This window comes from Melopsittacus undulatus, chromosome 1 (genome assembly GCF_012275295.1).
Source record: "Melopsittacus undulatus isolate bMelUnd1 chromosome 1, bMelUnd1.mat.Z, whole genome shotgun sequence".
Lineage (NCBI taxonomy): Eukaryota > Metazoa > Chordata > Aves > Psittaciformes > Psittaculidae > Melopsittacus > Melopsittacus undulatus.
This window is the reverse complement of record NC_047527.1, coordinates 116,260,548-116,285,290: the sequence shown is the minus strand read 5'-3', so window position 1 is coordinate 116,285,290 and position 24,743 is coordinate 116,260,548. Positions and strand designations below refer to the sequence as shown.

General features: G+C 41.7%; 1 protein-coding gene across 2 annotated transcripts in view; it reads left to right on the top strand.

Moving 5' to 3' along the window:
- Positions 1–3,306: 3,306 nt before the first annotated feature.
- Positions 3,307–24,743, top strand: part of SPAG6 (sperm associated antigen 6) — a 34,862-nt gene continuing 13,425 nt past the window's right edge. For both annotated transcript variants that reach the window (XM_005152969.3, XM_013130004.3), the window contains exons 1-4: positions 3,307–3,334; positions 3,418–3,513; positions 14,760–14,926; positions 18,462–18,645. In XM_005152969.3, the coding sequence (XP_005153026.1) occupies positions 3,310–3,334; positions 3,418–3,513; positions 14,760–14,926; positions 18,462–18,645 (472 nt within the window). In that variant the 5' untranslated portion in view covers positions 3,307–3,309. The remainder of the gene's footprint in view (positions 3,335–3,417; positions 3,514–14,759; positions 14,927–18,461; positions 18,646–24,743) is intronic.

The following is a 24,743-nucleotide window of genomic DNA, read 5'->3' as shown; positions in this document are numbered from 1 at the left end:
AGGCTTGTTGCAAGCGAAGGAGACCCTCCAGGGGCAGATTAGCCGCCCCAGCGCCGTGCCGATGGGCACGGGGGGCGGTCAGGGGGCTCCAGCCCGGCTGTCCCCCAGCACCGACGGGCTCTCCCGGCGGGGATTCGCAGCCGGTGTGGAAGCCGCCACGCCAAGACGCGGAATGACCTCACCTTTTGACTGGCATCGCGGAGCTTCTAGCAGCAGAGGAGCGGCCACGGCTTGGCTGTGGGATGCGGCGGGGCATGAGCCGTCGGGGGGGCCCTGACCCTGCCACCCAGCGCCCTTCCCGCCGGGGGCTGCCCCAGGCAACAGAGCCACCTGTTGCCTTGATCCGCGGGGCCGGACCAAGCCAGGACAGCCCGTGGGAAGCCCCCGGGCACTCCTCACCCCCCAAAAAAACTCGAGGAGTAACTTCGCCCTTTACCGACTTGGGGACAGTGATGTTTTCCCGCCCGTTACGAGCGTATTTCCGTGTGAATCAAAGGCTGAGATTAAAGAACACCCACCAGAAAGCGAAGGCACGTTATTAATTTGGATAATTGTTGCCTAATCCTCTAGTCTCCGGTTTATTTTTTAAGCTGACGTGTGCAGTAACGCGGTCGTTACTAACACCACCCGCCTGAGGATACAAGTTTCCTACTAATGAGCACCCCAGCAGCGGGCAATGAAGTCTCGCAAGTACGTCATTTCCATAAATGATTTTCCGTCTTCAGTACTTTTGCGAGAACCGGTGACATTTCTGTAGACCGCATTTGCATGCTCTTTATTCCCTATTATTATTATTAACCATGTGAACAGAACCTCAGTATCAAGCAACGAAATGTGACAGCAAGTTTTGGAGGTACTCAGGGTGCGTTTTGTTGTTTCACTTATGGGAATATTAGACTTAATGAGACAGATAAATCAATTTATCTGTAATCGACACATCTGCTTTTTTAAAACCCCCAAAACTCTGGAAGTAATTCATCACCGTTTGTTTATTTTTTTATTTAACTTAAGAACAGAAATAAGTATAAAGAAATGTGTTTAACAGCTGTTCCCTTCCCAAATACACATGGTGATAATTTCCCAAAATATTTTCTGTGGCAACCGACCTTCTCACCAACCTGATTTAATTTGTCTCATTTATTTGTAAAGAACGGCACATCGCCTGCCTGGTTTGTTTCCTCAAAGAGAGGTTTTTTCCCCGCATTAAATACTCCTGGAAACACATGGCTCACTTCATTCCCCGGTACTGTTTGGGTTAACCCCCCCTCTCCTCAGCTGAGGATCCCCGGAGGTGATTTACTAAAATTAGGCGTCCTTCTTATACTTTCACAAACTTTTAAAGTGCGTCTGAAGTAACTTCAGCCTTTCAGCTTTAAGGTGTGAGACAGAACTTTGTACTGCCTATGAAATAATACGTGTGTATAGTATCAGCCACCTGATTTTGTACATTTGGAGCTTTGCAGAACAAAATAGCAGCCTGTGAAATCCTGAAGCCACTGTGCGGTGGAGTGTGGATCCAGAAGGGGACATTCTTTTCTTGAATAGTAACTCTGGGTTTCCTTCTGAGCAGCCTGATCTATAGCAGACCTAAGCAGTAACTTCATTCACAAATACCCGCTTCTTGGGAATCGCTCTCAAAAGATACTGGAGGAGATTGAGAGTCTATTTTCATTAAAATCCTGACCACCCTGATTTCATTTTTCAGTCCCACCGTTTGCATCAGTTGCCAAACAGACCTCCAGGGTTGGGTTTACCCATACATAAACCACGCCTTGGCCGACCGGTTGTGAAGGGAATTATTCGTAAATTGTCCTCGCAGAGGGAGGTACCAAGGTGGGGACAGAGGAAGGCAGTGCCTGGCTTATCTGCCAGAATGATGCTCTGATGAAGAAAACCGTAGTACAAAATCCTGCTGTGGTGCAAAGGAGCCGCCAGTACCTGTGCTTGGCAAAGCCAGGGGGCGGCTGCTGCTGGGCAGCCCCACCGTGCCGCTACCCCTCCGCAGGCAGAGCAAAAAAGACCTCCCGGCGCTGCGCGGATGGATGCGTGGGGCACAGGTCGAGCTACGCCATCTCCTCCAGCGGGGCCTCGGCTTCTCCGCGGCACTTGCACCGCAGCTGCAGCCCATGGGTTCCCCCGCTGCGCTCCGCGGAGGCTCCGCGTGGTGCGTTTATTCCCCGTGCGGCGCAAAAAACTCCGGCGTGGGCCGGAGCGGCGGCATAATGTAATATTGGGGATTCCCGAGGGAGAATCTCAGGGGTGGAAAGAAACAGAGAGAGGGAAAGGAGAGAAAGAGACACAGAAAGACAAAAAGAGAGAAAGAGACAAAGGGAGAGAAAAAGAGGAAGAAAAACAGAAAGGAAAAATTAAAATCAATGGCTCCCCTCCCCGAGGAATAAATACGGAGGCTACGTGCGGAGGGGGCAGCCCCGGGAGCGCAGCGGATGCACTTAGTTTTATTTTCTCCTCCTTTTTTATTATTTCTCCCTCACCGAGGGGTCGGAGGGGGAGCAGGAGCCGGGCTGGGGGACCCCGGCGTGAGACAGCTAGGACAACGGGGCTTTCCCGCCCCTCCCTTGGCGAGCTGCGCAGCAGCGGAGCGGGACAAGGCAGCTATCGGGACCGCGGAGTATCGCGGCGCCGAGGTCCGACGAGCGGCTGCCTGCGCAGGGCCTGCCGGGCAGCGGGGACCCCCTCGGACCCTGTCCCGGGGAGGCGCACCGGTTGGGCTGCCGCGGCGCCACTCCTTGATACCATCGGGGGCGACCAGGCCCCAGTCCTGACGCCAGTCCCCTCCTGCTCCGCGTTGCCGGGACGCGGAGATACAGCAGCGGCAAGTCGTGGGGGGTGAGGTCCTGCGCGGATGTCAGCCCTGTCCCGTCCTCAGCCCCTTCCCGCGGGCGCTGCCCGTCCTGTGTCCGTCTCTTTCCTCGCTGCGCTCCCGTAGGAGCAGCGGCTCCTGCACATGTTCTCATGTGACGGACGCCGTGTCCGTCGCGGCGTGTGCACCCGCCGGTCGGGTGTGCCACAGCGGCCGAAATCTTCCCGCCGCAAACACCCGCGCCCCTATGTTTAACACACGGGTGTTGCACCTCACCAGCCGCACAAACACTACCGGTACGCGCAAGGCTGCGCGGCCGCGGAGCGCTGTCGGGGCTGCACGCGGCGGGCGGGCGCGCTGACGTCACTGGCGGCGTGGCCGCGGTCCCGCCTCCCCCCCCTCCGCTCGGCTTCCGCCCGGTTGCCAGGACAACGGGTACACAGAGTGCGGCCGTCCGCGGGTGCGTAGCCTGCTGTGCCGCTGCCGCCATGAGCCAGAGGCAGGTCCTGCAAGGTAGGCCGGGGCGGCGGGGCCGGGGCTGGACCGGGGCTGGCGGGGCGGCAGCTAACCCGGTGCCCCGGGGTTGCCGCCCGCAGTTTTCGAGCAGTACCAGCGCGCCCGGATGCAGTTCGTGCAGGCGGTGGCCGAGTTCGCCGCCCGGCCGCAGTACATCGACACCCTCCAAGATGCAGGTACGCGCCCGCTCCCCTTCCTTTTCAGCACCCGAAAGCCGGCTTCCGCGTCCCGGCGCCGCTGCGTAACGCTCGACGGCGGGGAAAGACGAGCGGGGCAGGGGCTGCCCTGGGACTGCGGGGCTGTCCGGAGCGAGTCACTGGTTTTCTTTCCCCTTCTTCTCTTCCCCCCCCCCGCCGGCTGGCTGCTTAGTTTTCCAGAGGTTTGTTCCCAATAGGATTTGGCTGTTCCCCTGCTCCGCGGTGCGAGGCTAGGCTTGCTGAATCCCCTGCGGCGCCGTGGGGAGGTTACGTTAGGCTCGTCCGCCAGCTGCGAGCGCGGCTAGTCCCGCTTGTGTGTGCGGAGTTATGTCTGTGTTTTCTGTTCTGTGTTTCTGAGCTTGATGTCTCTGGCTGTGATCTCATAACTTATTTCTGTTTCAGGGACATTTTCTCCGTATAACCCACTTGATGTACTTTCTTGTGCTTCCAATACAGCTTTACGTGAAGCGTAGAAAACGGAATTCCCGGTGAAGCCACCACAAATTGCCTAGGAAAGCTTGCTTTAGAAGTAACTGGTTTTATACTGGCTTTATAAGTTGTTCCTGAATTCTTCAGTACTTTTCGCCAGCAGATTAGCTCGGTTGAAAAAGGGAGCCGCTTTTGTTATATTGCTGTCGTGGGATGTCGTGAACCAAATTGAGCATTTTTAGAAACAGGAGCTGCGGGAGCAATTCTACCAGCTGTTGTGCTGCTGGCATCTGGCAGACCCACTCTGCTTGGCCAACGTTCCTGAGCTTTAAAGAGAAAAAAGAAGTGCTCAGTAATTGATTACCTGAAAGACAGTTTGAAAAAGTGTTGTAAATCAGTAGTTGTTTTACCATATGGTATTCATGAATTGATTATGTTTTGGTTTGTCTTGATTTTGTTTTTAATTCTTGTTTCCCAAATCTAGTAAAGCTGTCAGTCTTTTCTGAGATACAATGGGATCAAACAAACAAACGAAAGAAATGAAATCGTGTAAATACTTTCAACTTTTTGTTGTTGTATTTACAGCTCTTTATTAAAATGGTTTCATTGAAAATCTGCTACTTAAATTCTTGTTAAAGAAACATTTGCTTTGATTATGGGAGTGACATGTTGACACCAGGCCTCTTGCATTAGCCTGTATCTCTTGGTATTTTTTAGTGAGTTAATGCCCCTTCTTTAGCTTATACAAATGAGCTCTGTTTACCAAAGGGACATCTTGGCCATAGGAATAATTTATGCCTCATTTGTAAGAAGAGGTCCCTCTGTGTCCGTTAACAGTTCTGGTTTTAGCTACTGACAGAGATCCCATTTAGGCAGGCTTCTTAGCTTCAGAGTTTTTAAAAACGCAGAAAGTCTCTTACTTTAAAAAAGCAAGCAAAGTGCCAAGCTAACTTTAATTACATTGTATTTCTTCTTAAAATAATTATTTGATGTAATCTGGTTGGTAGGTCCATCTCAGAACTGATTTATTGTTTGTACAGAAGAAATCATCAGTTCAGAGGCCTGAAACTTTCTTTTGGGCACAGCTGGTGTTGGTTTGAAGGTTAACTGTACAAGGATCAGGCTCTGGGGTAGTAATGTGGGAATGTGCATTTGTGTAGGTTGCCATCCTTCTTGGGTCGTTCTGGTATTGATCTGCTTTTTTGTAGGCTTTAGTTTTTCAGATGTTAGTGAAGAATGTCTGCATTTTCCAGCCTTTCCTATTACAATTTATTTGAATGCTTGAGGCCCACAAATATTTTAGTGTCTTCCCCAACCTGTGCCTTTAAAATTGATTCATGATGGCTGTTAGTTTTTGACCTTTTCTAGATACAGGTTTTAAAACCTCCTCCTAATTAAATGTTATTAAGTGGCTTTTAAAATCCCCTACCAAATAAAACCTCATTTGATGGTATTTTTTTTAAGCACTTAACCAAATATTTCAAGACATTGCTGTCTAGCAGGTTACTGGCATGCCTTTTGTGGTCTTGATCCAGTGAGCTCTGGAGCAATGATTTGAGAAAGAAGTATGTCTGTCTATACACATGTCTCTGTATAGATCCATATATAAAAGGGTTGGGGGCTTGTTTCTTCTTCTGGTAAAGAAAGTTAGGTATCCCTTAGGAAGACTGCTGTTTTAAGAAGATGCAGAAAGTCTGCCTGCTGTCATTTTCTGTTAGCTGTAGGAGTTAGTGGCACTTTGCTGGGTTCTTTGGTTAGATCTCAGAGGTTGTCAGGATTTAGTCTTCTTCTGGCTGGAGCAGAAGGCAAGATTACAGTGGCTTGAATTTAAACAAAATTGAACCCTTAAAATATACTGTACTGTTGTATTACTTGCCTCAGTTTATATTCCTGGAATATCTGAGATTCAGACTGATAGCAGTGAGAGTTCAGTGCTCAAGGAATCAAGTGTTTGGTCACATTTATAGAAGTCCTTTTGATAGTAAATACTAGTATTTACTAAAAAGTAAATACTAGTTTGAGACCCTGTGCTTTGTGGAGGTGCCTCTGGACACCATGCTAACATCATGAAAGATGGAAGTGTATTTAAAAAAAATAATTCTTTACTACAGTGTAAGCCCTGCTTCTGTGGTATTGAACCAGGTACAAGCAGTGGTATTGTTTCAAATCAGGAGATGGCAACATGAAGGGGAGCAAGTGGCCAGGATCAGAGGTGGAAGTTTCTTATGCTGTTGAGAAACTTTGAGGTACCATTATTGTGGAGACTCCTATATGTGACCTGTAAGGAGGGGGAACTGATAAGCTAGAAAGAAGGTCAGAGAGGGCCAACAAGAAGCCCACCTTTTCCCAGAGCATCTCTCTTCTGAAGCTTCTTTATCTCATCAAGCTCTGGAACTGCTTTTCCCACTGAGCAGAAATCCCCTTATAAGTGGTTGTAACCAGGGAACTGGAATCTGGCCCTGGGCTTTGACACATTTACAGGGCACTGATGCTTTCTGCTGAGGAATGTCCTGGGGGGTCTGTGCCTAGGAGCTCAACAGCTTTCTGGTGGCAGGGAAGTGCAAGGAATGATCAGAGAAATTCCTTTGTCAGAACTCATTCCCGGGTGTTTTCCAGCTCCGTGGTTCGGTTGTTCTTTATGGTGGAATACTACCACGAATAATCATCACAGGGTTTGTTGTTTGAATGTCTAATTAATGGGTACTTAAAAAAATAAATCTCCAAAACTCCTGAAGTTTTTCTGTTTAGTAAATACAGATTTGGAACAAAGACAGACAATCAAATCTCATTTCTGGAGAGCTGCTGACTAATGGGAGAAGCTGCTTTGATAGTAATGGTTTTAAACATAGTCTTTAAAAATAAGTATATTCATTTGGCAGCTAGAGCTTATAAAGTTTGGTACTAGAATGCATTATTGAGCTCCACACCCCCTCACTCTGCTGAAATTTAAAAGCATAGAAACAGACTATTTTCAATTATAATGGCAAATGAACTTGAGCTCTCTTTCTTGCACTGAGATTTAGTCAGCTTTCTGTCTTGTAGAAGATGCAGGAGAAAATCTGGCTGGTTCCAATAGATTTCTAAGAGTGGAAGTCACTGGGGGCCTAATTCTTTATTCTTCTGCATTGTGAAGTGCAACACTCTGTAAATAATAAATCCTTTGAACTAGCATTTTGTTTTGATATTTTTTTAAAGGCATTTACAATTCAGCATTAATAAATGTATCAGAAGAAGACTTGAATTACTTCTGTATGTTCATTTTTGTATTTTCTCATAGTATGAACTAGGTTTTTATTTTGCATTAGAACTTGTGATAGGCTTGTTGCTTTTAATTTGTAAGTTATTTAAGGATACTATTGGGAATAAAGCAGTTTAGTGTTGGAGCTTAGCTTTTGACTTTGTCTCTTTAACCTCTTTCTTTGGGCTGATCACATTTTTAAGTATAATGACTGTGGAAGTCATAGGGAAAGCTGAGTCTTGAACATGGGAAAAGAAACTTGGAGCTGTGGGGTCTAGCAGCCTGTGTATCACAATGGGACCTTAACTGTGTTCATTTCTCATTGCTGCTGGGGTGTCTTTATCATCTTGGGCAGATAACTTCAACTTCTGTTCCTCTGCCTTACCTACTTAAGGCAGGGCTCTAGGAAAGCTCCAGAATGTCAGTGTAAAGGAAGACCCTTTCCCAGTGAATCTATTCCACCTTTCCTCCCATTCTGTCAGCTCACAGCCCTGAGCCAAGGTCTGCTTTCCTTTCTGCCTGGTGTGAAGCTACTTTTAAGGCCTTGCACCCCAGCATAGCAAGCTATGTTTCAGGACTGAGTCCTCTCCTCCTCTTTTACCTCTGGGCATCTTCTCTTGTTTCTGTTCTTCACAATCTGTCTTGGCAAGAGGGTACATCCTGGGGCAGGGCTCCACCACAAACCCTGGTGGCATGGCAGATTTACCTACTTCATGGTCTGGTTTTATGCAGGTGATGTTTCGAGCATTGGTTCTCCCCCAGCTTCACAGCTATTCTATTGGTCACAGGTTTTAAAAGCTGTATTTCCAAATCTTTACAGTGGTTTGAGGAGTTGATATTTTTGAGACAAGATGGTTCAAATTTATTTCCCTCATCCAACTACACTGAGTCTTTTTGCTCATGCTTTTCTCAACCTCTCTTCCATATTGTAAGTGTATCTATTTTGAGCATGGCAGTTGGACACTTGGCCCTGGGTAAGGAGGATCAGACTCTGGGAACAGATTTCAGAACGTAATTCCGTATTTTAAATTATATGGAAGAATGTGCTCTGGTAGGACAGTGCTTTGTAGAAAACCTGCTGGGAGCACAGGGTGTGTAGGGAGGATGGCTTCTGAGTCAGCTGCGCAGAAAGAGCTGCTCCTATAAAGCATCTGTGTTCTTGCTCTACCTGGACCTTGCAAGTGGATATGAATGGACAGACTCCAGTGCCCCCATATAGCCAGTTTTCACCATTTGGGTTTATGCATCCTGTCTTGTGAAGAATGCTGCCTTTTTTTTTAAATTTGTTTGTAATTATTTTAATTTTGATTTGAAAGCTTTGCTGAGCTTTAGTGGGAGAAGTGGGAGAGATGTATGCAATGTAGCATGAAAGGCAAAAGGAGCTATAGTAGATCAAGTGAGGAGAGTGGCTTTTCCCAAGGCTTGAGGACATGGTGGTGCGTGATGAAAGGAAGAAGGAAGCTGTATATAGCGGAAAGTACCAGAGAGATGACAGAGAAAAGGTAAAAGTAGCTAAAGCTGGAGGCCTGGCTTTTACTGTAACTCAACTGAAAGCTCAACTGCTCCAGAATTACTCCTCTTCTCCACCTCCTGGCCTGTTTGGAAGAGATTTCTGGGTAAAATTTCAAAGCCCTAATTTGTTAGGAGCTTCAGTCTCATCTTAGCAAGTGGTCATTAAAAAGAAGCAGCTCCTTGTGACCACACTGGTTTTGGTGTGCCTGTGAAGGATTGTGTGGTGGCCACTAACTAGTCCCATGAGGAACATTTTCAGAAACTCTGTACTCTTGGAACAGGATTAGTCCTGCTGCATTAATGCAGAAACAGTGCTTGGGAAAATATCCGCCAGATCATCTTGTAAGGAGGAACAACTTGCTGCTCCTCTATCCTTCCAAAAGTCTCCAGTCCCACTGTCAAACTGAATCTGCATTATGTCCAACCCCATCTGGTAATTGCTGTATGAATTACTTGATTACCCCGAGTCTCTGTTACCAAGTGGTGTTTATGTTGCCTTTGATATTTGATTGATTGTAGTTGTGTTGTGCATGGAACTGTCACAGTGAGGAGTCCCTTCTCGGGGTGAGTCACACTTGCAGAGCATGTACTTGAGACATGCATACTGCATCATCTCAGGAAGAGGCTGTGTCAAAAGGAGTGTGAAAGTTTTCTCTCGCTATTCTTCTGGGAAATTTAAGTCTTCTGCTTACAACTCACGGCTATGCTGCCTGTGGGAAAGGGTAGTTGGTAGCTGAAGATAAGGAGTTGGGGTGAGGCAGAAATGAATTTCCATTTTATTCCCTTGCTAAATCAGCTGAATTTGATACCAGGAGCCGTCAAGAATCAAGGTGATCGATGAATGTTTGAGTGCTAATGGTAAGTTTGGTGAATGTTCTTAGTGTCACAGGTAGCACACAAAAATGAAAAGACAACATTGTATTTGATCCAAAGCATAAATTAGAAGGACAGCATCTTCAAGATAAGTGTGTCCAGAGACAACACTAGGTAAAATCACTTTTTTCCACATTTACATTTTAAAGCAGAAATAAATCTTGTTTTTAAAGGAGAAGAGGATAGGAGTGGTCATCTTCAGGTTCAGACATGGAGAGAATTTCAAATGTAGAGTGACGTTTCTCTGACTTGTGACTATTCATGTTTGACAAGGGTTTGGCAAGAGTAAGAGGAGGAGGATAGAGTGATTCTGTGTGACTTCCAGGTGGTTTTCCCCAAGAACTCAAAATGACCAATGAAGATTGCTATCTCCAGAATAGTGACTCTTTGTTTGGCTACTGGAACTTGGAATGAAAAAACTTGGAGCCTGCCACTGCCTTGAGTGGATTTTTTTTCCAGATAGGCAGCAGCCAGCACTTGCTTGCTAAAAGGAAGCGCGTCAGGTCTGTGCACAGCAGCTCCACTTCAGAAGTGTGTGTTAAGGGTGATTCAGCTTCTAAAGTGTGTCTTTCTTTGAAATAAATCTGAGTGGGGTACTGAGGACGGAAAGAGGAATCATTCCTTGCCCAAGGTCAGTCAAGTTTCTGTGATGCAAGAGGGTATTTGGCAGTAATTCTTTGTTACTCTGTTTCTGAGTTGCTAGTGGGAACTCTTCCAAAGCAAATCTAGTCCAGTGGTCTAAGTGCCTTATTTTGTAGTTTAGTTTCTGTATTGTTGCCTTTGAGTTAGTTAATGAATTTCTCACTTCTGTCACCACAGGCTTATTTAGAAGAAGGCCAAAGAGTTCTCCGAAAGGTTTCAGCAGCAAGACACTACTACTCCCTGCTCTGTATGGTCCTGTTCACTTGAGTGAATGGTAGAAGTAAAAGGAAGTTGTTGGAAGGTTCTTACCTATTTTCCTACTCTAAGACAATGTTAAATATATTTGAATTTAACTCAAAATGCCAGTAGGAATCCTGGCTTGGACCTCTTTGGAAAAGGGGGTTAGACTTTGCTGCACACAGGATAGTCAAAAGAAAGGAAAAGATCAAATAGAGCAGCTCACCAAAACCAGCTGTGTCTCGGAGAAAGAGCTGGGTTAGGCCCAGGACAGGAAAGCCTCCTCCTGTGTCAGGCATGCCTGTCCTTTCCAGCACTATCTTCAAAAGTGACAGAAGGAAGAGTGAACATCTTGTTTTTCCTGTAGGTGTTTTAGTGGAGACCATATAGTCTCTAGGGTAGCTGTTTTCACACTCTCAGATTTAATTATTTTTTCTAAGTGCTGTAAAGAAAGAAATACTCAGTTTGCTGAAGATGTAAAAATCATTATAATGGTGAAAACTCAGGCAGTTGGTCTTGCAGAGGGGTCAGATAATAGACAGCATCTTGATGCAGAGAAAGAAACTGGTTTTAGGGAAGGTGGGAAGCAGAGGTAGAAGCTTTTAATTATATTCAGGCACAAGCATAATCTAGGCCTATACACATCTCTCAATTCTTGGTTAATTTGATGTCAGTAAAAGGCTTGTGTAGTAACAAGCTTTGTTTTTGTAACAAGCTATTGGTTTTGGGTTTTTTTTGTTCCTCCAAAGCTGTTGTCATGATAACTATTTATTCACTGTCTTTTCTGACATTCAGGCATCGATTTAGGAAAATATAGTCTCCTTAAGGATCTGCACAGTTTCTATTATTTCTAAACTTTTTCCATCCATTTACTGGTTAGGTTTTTTTTTGGACCCTGTTTTTAGCATCTTGTGTCTTTTCTCCAAGCAGTAACTACCATTTAATTTTTCATCTCTTTCCTCACCTTCAGTTTCATCAGCTAAAATAATTAGCAATAGAATGTTTTGTGCTGACACTTAAATGTCATCACCAAGCTCTACATGGTTTATATTACCATGAAATGAGTGGTATTGGTCATGGGGAGGCTTGCTGCTTAGAAGCATTTTCAGGCTCAAGGCTTTTTAGCTTATTCTAAAAGTGAAATCTGTATCAGCTAATCTTGAAAATGCATATTATATAAATCTTGTATTTAGGACAACTCAAAACATATGTGTGTAAGCTTTCTTAAATGTGGTTTTACATTTTTGTGGTGTCTAGGTATGTCATGCAGGCCAGAAACTTGTCATGTGGTCTGGATCTAGCTCATGGGTTCCTCCTGAGTAAAGTGATTCTAGTCTGTTTAAATGTCACTGCAGTTTGAGACCATCACCAGAACTCAAACATCTGCCACATCGTAGTTGAATGTCTCACCCGTCATCCTGTTGGCTTTTCTAGGGTTAGAACACTCCTATTGCTCTCCCCTAACCACTTCTAACAGTCTTTCTTATAGCAGTAAAACTAACTTTTTACCTCCTCACCCCCTTTTTTATTTATTAAATAATCTTGTTTTTGTAGTATCTGTACACTAAATACAAGTGTACTACTTCTAACTGTTTCTGCTCTACTGAAATACCTTCAGTGTAAGTAGAGTCAGAACAGCAGGAGGTCTCCTTAGGAATTTCAGCAGTTGATTGACCATGCAACTGATGTTAGAGGGAAGGACAAGAAAATGCCCTCCCATGTTCAGGTGACTTGCTGGACAATAGCTCACTATAGGTGATATGTGGCGTTGGCCCCACCTCACGTTTGTTTTAATGTGTCAAATAAAGTACTTGGTGCATTTTGATATGAAGCATAACCTGCTAACAAGACCATACATGCTATTTGGGAGGGCTTGTGAGAAGATGTCAGTATGATCACCACATTCTGGAGTAGTGATTTCTGCAAAGTGCTAAATGAATTCGTATTGATTGTTACAATACTGGAGGATCAAGCTTTTGTCTTGGTACATAGGCAGCCTCTTTCAGCTCCCAGCGACTGACAGAAGTGCGAGCAGGTGCCAGTTACACTACAGACCTATTTCCATAGGTTCTACATGTACATGCTCAATTAATGCATGTTACAGAGCCACTTTTGGTGTTTCTGTAATGGTATTCGAAATCACAGTTTCATTTTGCTTTTCTCCTTTTACTGCATGCCCCCCTGAGGTCTGTGTTATTTTGAATTGTGAACATCCAGTGTGGTCATACCTCTCACGGCAGTGCAGCTTCTGTCTGGAGTATTGACCTTCCCAGAACAAATTCATTAGTGGTCAGCATGGCCTCCATGGTTAGTTTTACCCCCCTGCCACCCTTTTGGAGCCATGTATAGATTATTAGGCTATTTTCTTCTTGCTGGAAGCAATTTGTTTCTAATGTAAATTAAATGTTCTCTGTGAGAATTACACTGCTGCTCAGCTTACATTTTTCATTTCAGTGTCCCTTTATGCAGAAGTGTGCTACGGGTGTAACTTGTTACAGCCTCCATCACTTTGGACTATTCCTTGCTCTAAAGCACTTAGTTTTCCTGGTCATAGTGTCCCTGTTCAACACCTGGGTGCCACTTGCCATTAGGCAGTGATGCCACTGTTGTGAGACTGTCGCACCAAAATACTGTGTTTGGTGCTTAGAACCATGCAAGGCCTTGAGAAGGGATATGTTACTTTCTGCCACAGTTACCTGTGAAATCTTTATTTTTGTTAGCAAACAAATGTAGTAGAAAGAACTGAGATGGAGATTTCTGACTGTGGCCCTGAGTGTTTGGTGTTTTGTTGTAGCACTTCTGCATCTTCAGAGAGCATTGCTTTCTAGCTGAAGTATAGAGCTCAGAAGTATTAATTCATGCAGCTGGCTGGTACAGGGACAACGCTTTTTAAGAATCGTAATACAAATAACTTTTCACTTCCCAGATCTTATGAATTGTGGTTTTTATGTAACAGGGTGTATCTCATTTATATTCTTATTGAAGGGGCTTAGCTTAACTGTAGGAAAAGCTTCTACATACAAACCGTTCATCTTTGACCATCCTTGTTACCTTTCACTGAACCCTTTTCAGTTCTACTGCCAGGGGAGGGTATTAAATATAGGATAGATTTATACAGTGACATAGTGATGGTTCCTGCTTTGACTTTTTTTCTTTTCCAAGTAATCCTGAGTACTCTGGATACTTCTGTAGGTAAAGTTTCTTCTCTGCTTCTGATTAATGAGCTGGTACCTCTGTGAAACTGCCTGTTCTAACATCAAGATCTTTCTTCTGGGTGGTAGTGACCTGTTTGGGGTTCATCACTGCATATGTGCCATTAGGATTGTATTTCCTGTATGTGTGCCATTTTGTTATCCAGTCATTCAGACTTTAGTTCCTTACAGTTTTCCTCACTGATACTACCTTGAATAACCTTGGGTAAACAGCAAAATTTCACCTCACTGTGCTGTTCCAGATCATAGATGTATAGTGAGTGGCACATGTCCCAGCAGGGAGGCCTGCAGAACTGCACAGTGACCTCCTCCCTCCTATTGCAAGAATGGAAAGTTTACTCCTCTCACTTCCTATTTTTAGCCAGGTTTTTATCCATGTAAGGACTTTCTTAGCCTGTAACTGCTAATGGTTCATGTCACAGCTGCTCACCCCACCTATAATTTCAAGTATGTATTGTAAGACCACCTTAGAGAATGGACTTTCATGTTCTTTCATGTTAACTGATACACTGTGGACTCAAAAGTGAAAGCATATAATAAATAATAACATGATAAAATCTTCAGCTGGAGTGTAATATATTATGGATATTGGTCCCCAAATAAATCAGTCTAATAATAACAATAATAATGTTTATAGTAGATGAAATGTAATTTGGTGTAATTTAACACAGAGGTTCTGCTGGCATGCTGAATGAGCAACATGCCAATGTCAGCTCACCAGGACCTCCAGGTGGAGTTTCCTGTGCATACTTCAACACATGCTTTTTATGTATGTTTGAAAATACCTTATTTTCTTGCATATCCTTTAAGATCTGTATTTTATAGATATTTGAATGTAGCTTATTTCTACATGTGACTTTTTATATTTCAGAAGTGTTTTGTACCTATGAAAAATGGGCAGAACCATTGCTATGCATCAGCAGTGCTATCCAAGTGCCAACTTCATTTCAGTGGAACACCTGGATTTCCTTCAAGCTCTTATTACCTGGAAGAGTAATTCAATAGGTTTTTATGAATAAAGGCAAATGTTTAGAAAAATGTCTGCTTATCAAATGAGCTTTTCTCTTCTTGGTATAACTCAGGTGTAATGACTTTGCTGAGACCTCTTTTGCTGGATGTCATCCCAAATATTCAACAGACTGCTGCTTTGGCTCTCGGGAGACTTGCCAATTATAACGATGCCCTGGCAGAGGCAGTCGTGAAGGGAGACATTCTTCCACAGATCCTGTGTTCGTTGTCTGAGCAGAATGTAAGGCATTATTGTTTTCTTAAGTTATATATATATATACACACACATACATTTAACTAATGCACAGGGAAAGGGAAGCCTTTCTGTATCAGCTATCTGCTGTTATCCTAATACAGTAATACATGTACTGTAGTCACAGACACCATGTATGTTTGAACCTTGAGAGATCAATGTGTACTGTGTGCCTAACTTTGACTTCAAATAAGCTTGACTGTAAAATATTGTCTTACCTTTTAGTGCACTATAAGAAATACATTCATGGCACTCTTATGTTTTTAAAACGTTGAGTGATGCTTTATAAAAGGTCCCTCTTAAAAAATGAGACAGTTTGAAAGTTGTAGTGATAATTGACTAGTATTTGTCAATGATACACTTGTAAAATACATATAAACCCCAGAATTTATGTGGTTAAATATTTAATATCTCCAAGCATAGCCTTTCAGAAATTTGTAGCATGAGAAATTTCAATCCACCAACACAGGAAAATATTCTGAAAGTTTTTCAACTCCATATTTGTCAAAAATGAACGCTCAAAAAAGTGTAGTCACAATTGCAATGCAAATGTATCTGCTGGTGTCTCTCCTTTCCTGCCATTTTTCTTCAGGTTTTATATACATTCCAGCTTTCTAGTGTTCCCAACCTAGATTAAAATAAATACTTTTTAATAAGGTTTCTAGTAACTGGAAAGAGACAGCTGAGTGCATTAATACCACAGCTATACATAGGTTGCAGTTCTGATTGATTAGATTTAGGAGAAGTAGGATTTCAATTGAGATATAATTTGGAAAACTGTATGTTTTCATCTTTAATCTTTTGAAGAAAACATAAATGTAAGTAATTGTCGCATATTTTTCTGTGCATATAGGTCATTGTCTATACAATTCGTCTTTAAAAAGGAAAGCTAAAGAAAAACCTTCATGTCAAGATACTGGTATAGTAGGGAAAGAAAGTTAAAGTTTTAGTTAGGCAACTTTATAACCATTTTGGTTGTTTTGTTTCTATATTGAAGTGAAGAAGAACAAAATTCTTTATACTCTTGTTTTGTTTTGGAAACTATCCCCTGCTACAACTCAAAGACCTCACTAAATTAGCTTGAGTACCCTGATTTATGTCTTCCATGTTATTGCCTGTGCTATCCTTACATCAAGATGGCTGTAATTCAGAATCACTTGGGGCAGCAGCAAGATTAGTGTGAGGTCATGGAAAGCCTCATGTGCCTTGGTGACTGAGGGCAAGCGAAGGAAACTCATTATCCAGTTCATACAGAGTTTAGCAATGCATGCAGTTTGTTACTTCCCATAGGCAAACCCCCCTGTTTTTATTACATTCACTCTTTGTCTGTCAGCATCTACATTTAAGGAGCAGATTCTTTGAGGACACTATAAATACTGATTCTATTGATTTATGGAGAACAGTTACAGGGTTACATCCCAGATCAATGTTTTGTCAATTAAACTGAGTAAAATACAATTTTACAGTGTCTGTGCCTGTGAATATGTTTTGTTTGTAAATCAGTGTTTTAAATAATAAAAACAAAGATGTGTTTTACTTTACCAGGAGCATAATTACTTAACAGATATAACATACCCATATTTGCAGACATAGACTGGTGTAAACAACTACATGACAACTGAGTTCATCAAAACTTACGGTACTTTAAATAGTCAAATCCTTAGCTAATGTATCTTTACTATTTCCCTTAACTTCTGTTTCCCCTAAATGAAGTTTAATGCTTTGCTTGTACATGATGTTTAATGTACTTGCTTGTAGGCCTTAGCTTAGAAGACTGGATTTTTGGCATTGAGTATTTATATCAGTATTGGTAAACTAAGGAGGGCTGGGGCATGCATCTGAACACTGGAAAGTGGCAAGGCTCTTTAGATTGTTAACATGCTCTCTGATGAAGTTTTAGCCAGCACCAACCATCAAACTACTCAACAAAGCCTGGATGTGGTTTAGGGGATAGCACAAGGCAGAAGCAGTCTCTGGTAGTATAAATGAGGCCATTGTCCTTTGAGAGAAGAAGAACTTAGGTGGATGGATGTGATATGTTGTGTCACCTTTCTTCAGGACCAGGGAGTGGGCCTGGCTCTGTTTTACTTTCTGTGGAGCCACTGCAGATACTCTTCTATTACCATAACTTAGTACTTTAGATTTTAGACTTTTGAAGGTGTTCGGGCACCTTACAGGAAACACAAAAGCACTCACATGGTTCTTTGTTTCTCTGGACTTGTTCCAAAAGGGATGTGGGTTTTGTATTGTTCACCTTATTGGGTACCTTGTGAGTAGGAATCTAGCACTGTCAGGTGCCCAGGCTCCCTGTGCAGAGCTGGGGAGAATTGAGCACCTTGGAATGACGTTAAAGCCAGCTGGGTACAGAGAGAGAGAGAGCCCTCTGCAGCCTATCCACAGGGGTTATCTGTCAACTGCCAGGCTGGAGGGCATACTCCATGCACATAGGCATAGCAGCAGATTACTTGTGTCACAGTCAGTCTTGCACTCATTGCCATGCAGTGGCTTCATGAGGCAGGCGAACTGTTTCACAGCATGGTTGTTTCTGGCCAGAGTACTTTTAGCTGGGCTCTGGATTTTTAAAGTAAGATTGGAATAATTTTAATCTTCAGTTTCCACATCCCAGTGATAGTTACAAAACTGCAGGAGAAGGCCAAAATGTTATTTTTGAAGGAAAGACTTTTAACTGTGCTTTTTTTTAGTAGAAGCTACATGGAAGCCCATGATGTGTGCAGCATAGTACACATAGCATAGTTGTCTATATGCTCAAAACATATTTGGTCCAGCGCTGAGGGAGATAGATAGAAGTGAGATAAGTGCTTGGATTTTTGCTTGAACTTATGACAGAGGTGCCAAGGTGCTTAGTCCTGTTGAAAGAGAGCCGTTTCTGGGCACGTGCAGGAGTCTGGTCAAAACTGAGGGCCCTCTGATGTTGGGTGTTTGGTAGGATGGCTTTTCAGGGTCTTAGCTGTGGGCTTAGGCAGTATTTAGGCATTTCAGAATTCAGATCCTAAACCCTTTTGTTGTATATAATCCTTTGTGTCTCAGTTTTGTGTTTGTAAAGGTAAACAGAGTTTTCTCATAGAGATGTTGTGAGGGTATATACATTGGAAATTGTGAAACCTTGCAAGTGTCACAGATGGGTAGAATTATTTTAGAAGCTTGCCCCGCATAACCTGTGTAATCTGGTTAAATATGTTAAGAGCTATTGTTTTTGTAGCTTTTATCATTCACTACTGACTTAAACAAACAGACTTATCTCGACTATTATCTTTTCCCCATATCCTCTTAGCCCTCTCATTTTTTCTGTTTGTTTATGCACTTACTGCAGATTTTAGATCATGAGCTGTCTCAAAGAAGGACTGTAAGTTCATTGTTTGTGTGATGTCTGGTGGTCCTGATTTGGATCTGTATGAGGTATTGCCACTACTAAAAAAGTCTAATTTATGCATGTCTGTACTGTATTATGCTTTGAACTACTTACTGAGAGCTTTTATTTTTTCTTCTTTTCTGATTTGTATAGCGTTTCTACAAGAAAGCAGCTGCCTTTGTGCTAAGAGCAGTTGGTAAACATTCTCCACAGCTAGCTCAGTCAGTAGTTCAGTGTGGAGCATTGGAAATGCTTGTGATTTGCTTGGAAGATTTTGACCCTGGAGTCAAAGAAGCTGCATCTTGGGCACTTGGGTATATTGCCCGACACAATTCAGGTAACAGGTTTCACATGTGTTATCTTTCAGCTTAATGCTATGTGAGAGTTATAATAAATTGCATTATTGTAATGTTCATAAATAGAACAAGATGCTTTACTGTTACAAAATTCTAAATTTGGAACAGAAACATACTTTAACTATACCAGTCCACCAGTGCTGTATCTTTTGTAAGGAACTGTTGTATCTGACACCAGCAGTGCCTGGTTATGAGAGGTGCTCTGAGAAGAGATGCACTGGGCCTCTGGTCAGGAAATGATGCTTGGCTTTATTATCTTTCATGAAGAAATTTCAGAACCTGTATGTATTGTTTAACTGTTGCTGTAGAAAACAGTTTCTTACTCTTAACATTGGTTCTTAGTTTATAAACATAGTAAAATGGAGAAGCCTAAGAAGAACCAAATTTCATTCAGCTTACAGCAGTGCCTGCAGGATAAATGTGCCAAATTCGTTGCACTATCTGTATTATCACTAGCCAGTAGACCACACTCTTCATCTCTGAGGGTCAGGAACAGACCCTAGGAATCCGATATTGAGAAGTTCACTGCTGTCTCACAAGCAGTTGTATAACTCACTGGCAGTGTCGTGTTCCTATTTAAAAGCTGATCCATGGGATTGATAATTCATGTACCAGCTATTTATATAGTTCAAGTAAAAGTTTAGAGCTATGAGTCAAATAACTAAGAGAAGAAACTGCTGGCTGGAAAGGGTGGGAGAAATGTCTTGTATTAAAATTGTTTAATATTAATCTAGGATCATAACTAACTCATGCAATTATGTTTGGTTTTGGCTCTGAAATGTACATAGACTGAATTTGGAAGTTATTGTTTTCTCTTTTATTCAATCAGTATGGAGTGTTGGACTGTGGAAGGCATTGGGGGTTTCCCCTTCCCACTTAGAAAGAGTTTACTTACTGGGACTGACTCCAAAGTTGTCAGCACCTTCCTGCTGACAGACTGCTTTTTCTGGGGAACAAATTCATGCTTGGGGCACTTCTGCTGTAAAGGTCTTTTATCTTTTGGTCACTGGGTCTGAATCTCATTCTTAGTGGAAAATAATTGTTGTTTCCATCTGAAAGACGTTTGTCTAAGTGTCATTTGAAAGTGTTCATTTGTGTAAATGTGTGTAGTGTGTGTCTCTATGTTACTCTTAACATAAACGTTTCTGTAGTTTTGTTATGTCAATAAATCAATATTGACTCACTTCAATTGCCCTTCATGCTATTCACTGCATGAATGCTGGCTGATCTTTAGGGTGATCCAGTTCACTTGTGATGGCCTTGTCTGCAAAGGAGGTGATGTGGGGGTGTCGCAGACAACAAACTCCTTGTACAAATTTCAGTTCCATGGTTATGAATTATTTGTTCACTGATGGTGAATGGGTGCATGTCTCATTTCAGTTTATGCCAGCAATAAGATCAGCATTTTCAGAAATCAGGTTGAACTTGTGAGTGCTACCAAGCTGCAAGCATCAGGACATAGACATGTCACTAGGTGTAATCAGTTAAAAACAACCAACCAACTACCTGCACAGGAAAAAAAAACCCAACCAAACAGCCCACCCCCCAAAAAAACCCAAAACCCAACAAAAAAACACACCCCTGCTTCTCCCAAAAAACCCACCCAACCTCCTCCCCCAACCAACAAAAAAACCCAAACCCAACAAAAAAAACGCAACCCAAAAATGTGCTTTCTCTGCCCAGCTACAGCCAGTTTGGGGGATTTACCTTCCTCTATAACACAGGAAGTCTCTAAAATGATTACTGAAAGTAGAGGAGTTATACTGAAGAAAATGACTCTGTGCATAGTACATTTCTTATACTTCTACAAGCATGCCTTTGCAACAAGGTATTGTTGGAGATGGGATGCAAAGATAGATTGACCTGTTCTTACCAACATCTGGTGTTTACTGTTCAAGAAGCTCTGAATTAGACTCACATGCTTGTGTTGGCAAAATTTAGCAGTTCTGATTTTCTGTCATTGACTGTCTGTGGACACATACTGCAGCTTAAACTCTATTTTTGGAGTCGGGTGTGAAATGGTTTTCCCCACCTACAAAAGGTTTTTCAGTTTCAAAAATTGTTTCACTTCCAAGCTAGGACAACATTATGACAAGATTTTATTTGTGCCCCCTGAAAAGACTGGGGGTTGGGGAGGCTTAATTTGCCCCAGCAAGAAAAGTTCAATGCTTAGGGCCTGTGTCTGGGGTGTATGTGGGAAGCAGATTAAAGTTCCCATCTGTTTTAGGCAGGTTGTGAACCTCTGTCTCCCTGAACACAAGCAAAGTCTCCCAGCATTTGCTGGGAACTGTTGGCAATGGCAGGGTCTCTCTGCTTTTAATCAGGAATGACCTGGTAAAGCTACTTTTGGAACTGTGGTGTGTGTTCCTATGAAAATACTTACATTTTTGAAAAATACTTTTTTTTTCCTTCCTGAAGAAAACATTCCCTGGTTAGCAAGTTCCCTACTGTCTTCATACAACAGGCTCTTAAAAATGCAGTTCTTCTGTGAACAGATGTCTCCAGAAGGCCTGTAAGATTTTAGGTCAAGACAGATGTCTCATGCGATTTCAAGACACTAGAAGTTTTGCCAGGTCAGATTCCAAAATTTAGGAATGGCTCTTGCAGTTCTGTTCATTTTTTGAAGCTCCCTTTAAGCTGAATTTAAGATGCTGATCTTGCTCCAAAGCGTACAGATCAGTGTGGTCTAATTTTGACATTCATTATTTCTAGTATTTGTGTTTGAGTGTGAAGTGTTTCAAATACCATCAAAATACCATCAGGTCCCTGAAAAGTATTTTTTTAATTTTTACTTACACCATATTCAGTTACTATTAAAATGCAAAATGCATGTTTGAAGTATGCAAACAACTTAGCTTTCCATTTGCTTTGCCTACATAAAAGGTATAATTTATTAATTGTCTCTTGCCTGCTTTGGCGTACTATAAATTGGTAGGAAAACAAAAATAAACAACATTATTTATACTCAAGCATATTTGCTGAGAGCAGAGTTATGCTTATTTTCTGCCATGCAGTGGTACTCTTAGGATCATAGGGTAGTTCAGCTTGGAAGAGACCTCATGAGGTCTCTAGTCTAGCTTCCTGCTCAAAGCAGGGTCAGCTACAAGGTTAGACCAGGTGGCTCAGCTCTTCAGTGATTTGAGGCTAGCAGTAACTTTGTCTAGTCCAGATTCTAAGCTTGCCTTGTAATTAATGACTCTCATTCTTCTCCTGATGAAAGGTTTTCCCACTGGTTCCAGTGGAATCTCTAGCATTGTGGTTGTAGTGGTCTGCATAAACCTGTGATTTTGAAGTGCAGCTTTTGGAATACCTGTGGGGATCACATTCTTATGTGGCCACTACATGATCACACAGTCCTTGGGAAAATAGTGTTGGAGGGCTTTATTGGCCAACCCTGTTATTTTCTGTGGATACACCTGCCATCACAGTAGGGTCTATCTGGGTCTGGACTGAAACTTGCATTTGCTTCCAGGAAAAGGTTTGCTGCTGCTGCACTGTGTGAATATGGCATTTGTTCAGAGCTGATTTTCCTTCTCTGGGGACTACCTGCCTGCACATTCACTTTCTTACCTTCATCTTTTCATATATTTATTTAGTGAATCCATACTATGACTGCCAACCAGTTTAGATAAACACTTTCAGACTTCCTGCTGATTTCAGTGGATATGTAGTCAGGATCTTGTTGACTCATCTTCATTCACTTTTCAGGTCTTAAACTCTGAAGTCTTTTTTTATCAATCTTTCTTCTACCTCCATGCCTATGTGCCTTCATGTCTTCAGCATCTCCTATTATTATAAACTATTATTATAAACTACTACTATATATTATTATAAACTTTTAGTCAAATAATTATTTGAAAATCTTCCTCGTATTGTTCTGGACAAAAGGAACTAATTTGTGGTGGATTTTGAGTGTTATTTCTCTTGTCTCTAAGCATATCTGGAATAACATTTCCTACTTTCACACACATAGGGAGAAGTCCTACTTTACCATCATGTAGTTAGACAGATTCCTTGAGCTGTACCCCAAGCTGAAGTTTTGAGCCCAGGGTTTTCATAACTTTCTGTGGAATTATGTCCATAAATAAGTTTTTCTTTGCTGTCTTTCTCCTCTGCAGCTATTGATCTTGTCTTTACCCTTACTATGCAGTTTTGTCATAGTATTCATAAAAGTTTTTTTGTAACTTGTTCCAGCTTTTTTAATTTCTTTGACTGAATATTTGTTTTTAAAAATTTGTTCTTAACAACTGTATTTTCCCCTTAAACTCTTTTTCACCCTTCCCATCACCCCTCTCCCTTCTCACCTGTGTTTTGTAACTGGATAGCAAAATTTCATGAATCTTTTGGTCAACAGTCTGAAATAAAGTTGTTCTACCAAGTGGGAACATTAATGGAGTCTCATCTTGAGGGGAAAAAAAAAATCATTACAGTTGTCACAGAGTCATTAATATTTAGAATTGTAGTTTTGGTCTGAGTGTGCAGGGGAATGTGATGGGAAGATCTATATTTTCTTTGTCCCTACCTTACCTTTCCTTTTTTTCTGATAGTCTGTTTACTGCTTATCTTTCTTTTGACACATGGTCCAGCCCTCCATGTGGTAAATTATTAGCCATGAACCTTATAAACACCACTGGAAGAAGAACCATTTAATTAGCCATGACCAACAGTAACCATCAGTATTTAAACAATACCAGACTTACATCAGCATGAGCTGATCTGAATTGCATCAGATTTAGTTAGCTCTTTTAAAATAACTTTTATGGTTACTTTTGCATGCCTAGGTGAAGCTATGACCTTAAAGTACTGTTCTTTATCTTGAACTTTGTGATTTAATCTCAGAAGGCATCAAAGAAATCTATTCTTGTAGTAGTATGCTGTCCCTCTTGACATGATTTTCCTGATATTGGCATTTCCTGGCAGACTGTAGGCAATTGAATTGGTTACTCGGAAGTTGCTTCTGAGGCATAGTCCCATGGATTAATCTGGACTGTTGGTCAGTAGTATGGGATGTATTCCACTTGGTCAGTGTACGGCATCAAACTACAATTTGAAGACAGCAAGTATGTCTTCTTCCACGAAAAGCTAAATGTAACCTATACCTCTTATTGTTGAGCTATTTTTCAGGTTTGTTTTCAGATATGTTTCAGGTACATTTAATTTCAGATTTGTAATGAAGATACAGTATTTGGGTTTTGTTGGAGTTTTAGGATTTGTGCATATTTGGAGGATGCACACTCAAATTTTTAGTCAAATAGTTATTTGAAAAGTGAGCCTGAAGGGTTAATTTTGTATTAGTTTAAAAATGATTGCATTATTTATTGTTATTTCGTGAGGTAATAATTATATTACCTTTAAAAGATTACAAAATAACATACAGTGTAAATATTTGACTTATCGCATGTGTTGGAGTGTGTGGCTATAACTCAGTAATTGAAAACAAATCTGTTCAGGAACATTATTTGGATATTAACAATGTAATGATGATATGACTTATAGATTTCATGAAAAACTATATTAGTCTATGTGTATTTAATGAAGTATGCTATATTTTTCTTAGTATGAAAATCTCTTTATGGATGGACTATAAATCAAAAGCTAAGTTAGAGTCTTGAAATACAACAGCCATGTGTTGCCATGGTATTGTAAGTCAAGATAAATGTTAAAGATAATAATGGATATGCATAATCAGGTGTAGCACAACTGAACTAAGAACCTAATAGATTATTGAATCCCCCATGATTTTTATCACTTTTTCAACACTATTTTAAAATAGCACAAATCGGTTATAGTATAAATTTTGCTTCTGATATCCAGTAATTCTTATTTTAGGACTGTGATTAATGCTGTATGCACAGAGAGAGCTAATGAATTTCTAATAGTGTAATTTTTGTCCATGTCAGCTAATCATGTGCTCAGATTTTTTTTCTTTTTTATTTAAGGTGCTGTTGGTTAAGGATATTGCACTAATCTCTGGCACACAATATCCCACTGATGATATTTCTTATTTATCTAGTTATGTGTGATAACACTTTCATGTCATTAAAGTATAAATTCTGTCTTGTCCCATGGATGTTAGCAA